Source organism: Agelaius phoeniceus, chromosome 23 (assembly GCF_051311805.1).
Source record: "Agelaius phoeniceus isolate bAgePho1 chromosome 23, bAgePho1.hap1, whole genome shotgun sequence".
Lineage (NCBI taxonomy): Eukaryota > Metazoa > Chordata > Aves > Passeriformes > Icteridae > Agelaius > Agelaius phoeniceus.
Window position 1 is genome coordinate 4,728,833 of NC_135287.1, and position 6,725 is coordinate 4,735,557.

General features: G+C 47.9%; 1 protein-coding gene across 4 annotated transcripts in view; it reads right to left on the reverse strand.

The window, feature by feature from the left end:
* The window catches only part of GRAMD1B (GRAM domain containing 1B), a 126,543-nt gene extending 122,180 nt beyond the window's left edge, over positions 1–4,363 (reverse strand). For 2 of the 4 annotated variants that reach the window (XM_077189880.1, XM_077189879.1), the window contains exon 1: positions 3,550–4,353. In XM_077189880.1, the coding sequence (XP_077045995.1) occupies positions 3,550–3,911 (362 nt within the window). In that variant the 5' untranslated portion in view covers positions 3,912–4,353. Of the gene's footprint in view, positions 1–3,549 lie in introns of all 4 variants that reach the window. The other 2 variants (XM_077189877.1, XM_077189878.1) reach the window with 2 other exon arrangements.
* Positions 4,364–6,725: the final 2,362 nt, after the last annotated feature.

The following is a 6,725-nucleotide window of genomic DNA, read 5'->3' on the forward strand; positions in this document are numbered from 1 at the left end:
CCCTGCTAAAGCAGCAAACAGGCAGTTTCTGGTTTATAGCAAAACAGCTTCTTGCCCTGAAAAAGTTACATTTCACTGGGGGCACAGCAAGGTTTGCCCCAGGTCTGTCAAATGAACGCCACAAACCCCTCAGGGTTTATCGCCCTCTCCGTGGCCAGCTCCTCACAGGTTCTGCTTGTGAAAAATGGGTATTTTATGATTGGCTTTTTGCAAATATTTGAATGAATATTATATGTGTGGTGTTAGAAAGTTATGCTGCATTAATTTTCTTAACTAGTGTGTTAAATATAGTTTAGGTTATAGCATAATGTTAAAATAGAAACTGTGCTATGTAAGAGTTTTTAAAAGAGAGGAATGAGGTACTTGCACTGAGATAGCAGCCACAGGAGCTAAATCTTTCAGAGAAAGAGAATTTATTGCTCCCTTATCAGAAGAAAAGAACTTCTTCCCACCTCTCTCAGCCCTGAAGACACCTTCAGGACTCAGAGGAAGCAGCTGACACTGCCCAGCCAGAATCCTGTGTTTGAATGGAATTTCTGCATCATGGATGAGGTGTATGAATATGCAACAGGCTGTTGTTTTTAAGGGTTAATCCTCTGTTAACATGGGTCCTTTTTCGGGCTTATGGTGCCCAGAAAAGGTACCCAGACTGTCCATAACTCTTTGTTTTTGTTGTCTCGTATTGTCCTAAATCCTAATTGCCCAAATTTTTTATTACTATCTTTATAACCATTTTATTTCTATTAAACTTTAGAAATTCTAAAAACAAGCGATTGGCATTTTCCCCATGCTCCTGTGGGCTGTTTGCTCTGCTCTGGTGGGAGAGCCCAGGGCTGATCCCAGCTCTCTGCCAGCCCAAGGCTCAGCACTGTGACCAAACCGGGCTTTTCCCCCTGGGCTAGAGAGGGAAAATTCCATTTGCAAACCCCCTGTTTGCCACGCAGAAAGGGGCAGATCTGGAGCCTGCTGCAGGTGAAGAAAGGAGGTGCCAGGCTGGTTTTGTCGTGCTAATGCCACCTAAGCCATCCCCTTCCTTCCAGTCACTGCTTGGGAAACATCACCAAAAATCCCTTGGGGATGAATAAGCAGGAAATTGTCAGCATGGAAACATTTGTAAACGACAAATGTACGAGGAAACTTGGCTCTTTCTTCCACCTTCACACCAAAATAAACACCTCTTGGCCTGCCTGAAACTCGTTCACCATGAAAAAATTCAGATTAAGTTCTTCAGCTGAAGGATTGGCTCCTTCATCCTCTGAACCTGTGACCACAACTTCAATATTCTGACACTTCAGCACGTGCCTCATGCATTGTCTTTCCCATTTTGTGTGCTGTGCCTGAATCCCTACCTGCACCACCACTGCTGTGTGGAAATCAGAAGTATTTCCTAAATCAGAAGAATTTCCTAAGTCAGAAGTATTTCCTAAATCAGAAGTATTTCCTAAATCAGAAATATTTCCTAAACCAAGAGATGTTTTTCAATGTTAACTTTCTGAGAAGGATTATCAGATCCTCAATGGCACGCATTCATTGCTGAAAGTTCTTTAAAAATTAATAAGCTGACAGACTGACCTTGCTAAAGGGGCCTGATGAAAGAAAAAATTATCAGATAATCGGAGTGGATATTCAAAGCTCTGCCCTGTAAACACTCAAGCACCACAGCAGGCAGTGAGTCAGTGTGGTTTGGTGGGTGCAGAAATGGTTTCTCTTTTTCTGGAAGTGCAGCACATCCTTGAAACACAACCTCACAGATCAGCTGCACAGGAGCTGCAAACAGTGGAAGAAAACTTGGCCCGCACTAAGCCAGATTTGTAAACTTATATCAGTTTCTTGGAGAAATCTTTATAGTGTCTTGTGGGTTTGGGGCCTTCAGGAAAGGCAGATTGTTAAAGGAGGAGTTAATTCCACTGCATGTAGTTAAAAGAAAAGTTAATTCCAGTGCAATTAGATTGTTAAAGAAGAGTTAATTCCAGTGCATGTAGATTGTTAAAGAAGAGTTAATTCACTGCATGTAGATTGTTAAAGAAGAGTTAATTCCAGTGCATGTAGATTGTAAAGGAAGAGTTAATTCACTGCATGTAGATTGTTAAAGAAGAGTTAATTCACTGCATGTAGATTGTTAAAGAAGAGTTAATTCCCCTGCATGTGGGGTGCCCTGCAGAGGGTTACATAAGGTGCAGCTTTATCTCCTGTGGCCACACAATTACAATGCCTGGGCATTCACTCCCTGTGCTGACAGGCTCCTGGAGGCCCTTGGGAATGATTTGTGCCCTTTCCAGCCAAAGGACTGGGTGACTTTCAGGTCTGGAAAGCTGCCAAGGGCTGAGCCCAGCCACCTTGACACACAGACCCACTGGGCTGCTTGGTGTCCCCTCCTTGTCCCCTCTTTGTCCTGTTACTGAGCTAAGGATCTCAAGGGAAGTCTCAGTGGTGGGAAGGAGCATCACCCAAAAACACTGGCAGGGTTTGGCAGCGTCACTCCCACACCTGTGAAAATCAGAAATATTTCCTAAACCAAGAGATGGTTTTCAACGTGAACTTGCTGAGAGGGATTATCAACTCCTCAATGGTGCACATTCATTGATGAAAGTCCTTTAAAAATTAATAAACTACACCAGAGAGGTCACTCCTCTCTCTCAGGTCTCCTCAGGACACCTCAGTGAGGTTAAATCTTCTCACCCACTGCCTCTGTGTCCACAGAGCCTTGTCCTGCCATTCCCAAACAGCTCCTGGGCCTTTTCCTCTTTTCCTCCCACACCTGTGAAAATCAGAAATATTTCCTAAACCAAGAGATGGTTTTCAATGTGAACTTGCTGAGAGGGATTATCAACTCCTCAATGGCGCACATTGATTGATGAAAGTCCTTTAAAAATTAATAAACTACAGCAGAGAGGTCAGTGCTCTCTCTCAGGTCTCCTTAGGACCTGAGGTTAAATCTTCTCACCCACTGGCTCAGTGTCACCTGATCCTAATGAACCATCCCATTTTTTTTCAGGACACCTCAGTGAGGTTAAATCTTCTCACCCACTGGCTCAGTGTCACCTGGAGGACCACGAGCAAGGACAGAGCCTGGCCCTGCCATTCCCAAACAGCTCCCGGGCCTGTTCCTCTTTTCCTCCCACACCTGTGAAAATCAGAAAACCAAGAGATGGTTTTCAATGTTAACTTGCTGAGAGGGCTTATCAGCTCCCCAATGGCGTGCATCCATTGATGAAAGTCCTTTAAAAATTAATAAACTACAGCAGAGAGGTCAGTGCTCTCTCTCAGGTCCTTTCAGGACACCTCAGTGAGGTTGAATCTTCTCACCCACTGGCTCAGTGTCACCTGGAGGACCACGAGCAAGGACAGAGCCTTGCCCTGCCATTCCCAAACAGCTCCCGGGCCTTTTCCTCTGGCACCAGCACATCCAACCACCACCATTCCACACTCCAGCCAACAGGCGAGGACACAATCCGGGAAGAGCCACCTCCAGGGCAACAACAGACCCTTCCAGGCTATTTTGGGCAGCATCACCTCGGGATGAGGGAGGGGAGCGGGCAGAGGACCTACCTGCTCTCACTGCACTCCTTCTTCTCTCGGACGCGCAGCCACTTCCGAAGGAGGAAGCGCTTGCGGCGCGGGGAGGCACTGGGAGTGGAGCAGTTGGACCAGGGGGTGTCCTCGTCACTGGACGGGGTGATCTCAATGGAGGGGAGCTGCAGGTATTCCTTGCTGGAGGAAGGAGACTCCTGGTACCTGCCGGCCTCCAGGCTCTGCTCCTGCACGTTCTTCATCCTCCTCATCTTGAAGCGCTTCCTGCGCAGGGTCGGGGTGGACGAGCTGGACCAGGCGCAGCCGCCCTCCAGCACCTGCTGCTCGGGGACCCGCAGCGCCGGGAGCTGCAGCGTTTCTGTCATGTTGGCAGCTGGCATCAGACGCCCTTTCCTCCTTCTGCTCCCACCCCCAGGCACTCGGAGCTCTGATCTCGGCGTAAACCACGCCACAAAGCCACAACTCGCCTTCCTCCTCCTCCTCCTCCTGCTGCTGCTGCTGCCCTCCCTCTCAAGCAGGAAACCTCATGTTCTTCACGTGCTCTCAGGGAGCACCCAGCGCGCTGGGAGGGGATGGCCGGGACACACACATGTCACAAGTTTCGAGTTTCTTTTCTCCTTCTCCGCTCTACAAAAAGTCCCTCCCTTCCCCTGCCCGCTCTCTCTCCAAGCAGGTCCAGCCCTGCCCCAGGGGCTTGGCCGGGGTTCAGGGCCCTCCCCAGCGCCCCTTTGCCTTCTGCTGGCTCAGGGGAAGGAAAAAATCTCCCGGGGCTGCTCGGGGGAAACTCGGCTGCGGTTTCTTCTCGAGAGACGAGGCAAGCATGGAGAGGAGCGGCGTGGAGCTGTGGGGAGGGCAGAGAGAGAAACAGAGGGAGGGGAGGAACAAGGCTCGATAAAAATCCGGAAAAAAAAAAAAAAAAGAGCAGCAGGAGCAGCTTGTGCTGTTTGTGTAGCGGGTGAGACACACACGGGCAGCTGTCGCAGAGTGGAACCGCGCTCCTAATCCCGACACGCAGGGTTTGTGTTACCGAGGGCGCTGCTGCCACGGATCCGCCGGGGAGAAGGGAGGAGGAGAGGGAAGAGCCTCCCGGAGGAGCCAGCGGGGCTGGGTTGGCCCTTTTGTCCTTTTTGTCCCTTTTTGTCCCCCCTTCCTGCTCAGGCAGCCCTCCCCGAGAGGGGGGCAGCCAGCGAGCTTGGACCTTCAGCCTTCTTTCACAATAATTTCTATTTTTTTTTCTTTTTTTTTCCCTTTTTTTGTTTGTTTCGGGTTTTTTTTTTTTATTTTGGGGTTTTGTTGGGGTTTTTTTTGTTTGTTTTTTGTTGGTTTTGGTTTTGGGTTTTTTTTGTTTAGGGGTTTTTTTGGGTTGTTTTTTTTTTGTTTGTTTGTGTTTTTGGTTTTTTTGGGGGGTTTGTTTTTTGTTTTTGGTTTGGATTCTTCTTTTTGAGTTTGTTTGTTTGGGGTTTTGATTTTTTGTTTGTTTGTTTGTTTGGGTTTTTGATTTTTTGTTTGTTTGTTTGTTTGTTCGGGTTTTTGATTATTTTTTTAATTATTATTTTTTTTTGTCCCCGTTGACTGCTCGCAGAGAAGCCGAAGGAGGAGGGGGATTGAGGAACAGCCAAAAAAGCAGCAGCACCAGCAGCAGCACAGCAGCAGCAGCAGCAGGTGGCAGCAGCACTGGTCGAGCTTTTAGCTCAGTTTCCCACGAGTGAAAACTGATTTAAAAGAGTTCTCTGGGGTGATGCTGCTTCCAAAATGCCCGTGGGGGATGCGGGGGGCGAGGTGCGGGACAGCGCACGAGGAGAGCCACGCGTGCAGGACAAAGGCGCTGCAGGGGGAATTCTCGGCATCCACGGCCCAAGGGAGCTGCAGGCAGGGTCAGACACGGCTGGCAAAATCCCGGTGACGAAATCAAATCAGGAAAAATGTTGTGACAGTGATTCTCCACCAGTATCCTCTGAATTTCGCCGATTGATCGTGCGTGAGGCCTTGTTCTCACGTTGGAAAAAATAAGATATAAAATTAAGTCCTCTAAGGCAGTGACTAAAACTCAGCCGCGTGAATTTCAAGCGTGTTCTCTCTCTCTCAAAAAAAAAAAAAAATAATCAACACAAAAACATCTCTAAATCAACCTGACACAGCTTCAGTTTTCATTGTTCAACAGCCTGAACCTTTAAAAATATTAGCTTCAGGTTAGAAAATATTTGTCAACCCAAATCAAAATAGTTATTCTTGCACGGACTGCCTCGGTTTTGTTTGAAAATAAACTTCACAGGAACTCTGAACATCAGAAACTGCCATCTAGGACAGAGCCAATGTGTCAGCAAAGGAAAATCTATAGCAGCAGGAACAAGGGGAAGGAAACATTTCAATCAAATGGCAGAGCAGTTTAAGTGCTCAAGTGCTATATTTAAATTCTGCACTGTCCTTTCTGCTCCGCTCGTTCTGTAAGGTAATAGCTTGACAGCTCTTCAGATGGATTTCTGGAGAATCTGTCACCTTGGTATCCATGCACCAGGTGCACACACACAAACAGAATGCCTTCCACAAGCACCCACTCAAAAAGGGAAACTCGGATAAATGTGGTTTCTTGTTTGCCTTTTAAGTCCAAGAAACAGAAATCTGCAGTTCAGACAGAATGCCAGTATTACAAATATTGCCATTTTGTCTGAATGGGCAGCTGTGCATCTTCTCTGATCCCTTTTCCCCCATATCTTGCCTTGATTTCTACCACACACAGTCTGAAGCATTCCTGGCCACCTCATAATGCCAAAAATTGCATTTCACCTCTGGCAACCAACCCCCCTCAGCATCACTGCCGAATTTTGACCAGGATAATCTGAACCTTCTCAGAGCCCCCTCCCTGCTCTGGGGGAGGGCAGGAAGAGCCCTTTGGGGGCTGTCATGAAGGTTTGTCCTGTGCATTAATGAGTTTGATCTCCCCATCAGCTGCACAAGAGCCTCCTTTAATCGCAGCAAGGAGAACAAACGAGGGTTAGAGCTCGAGCTCTGATCCTTCGGCACAGTGGCACTGCAAACCCTCAGAATGCCCCCAGCAATTGTCTAATTAATCCACAAGAGACTCATCCACGTGGCTCTGGCCCAGAGCAGCTTTGGCAATCACGTTGTTCCCCAAGGAAAAGCTGGTGCTGTCACCAGGCTGAATTTTCACCCCGTTCCCCGCCGAACTCCAGCTC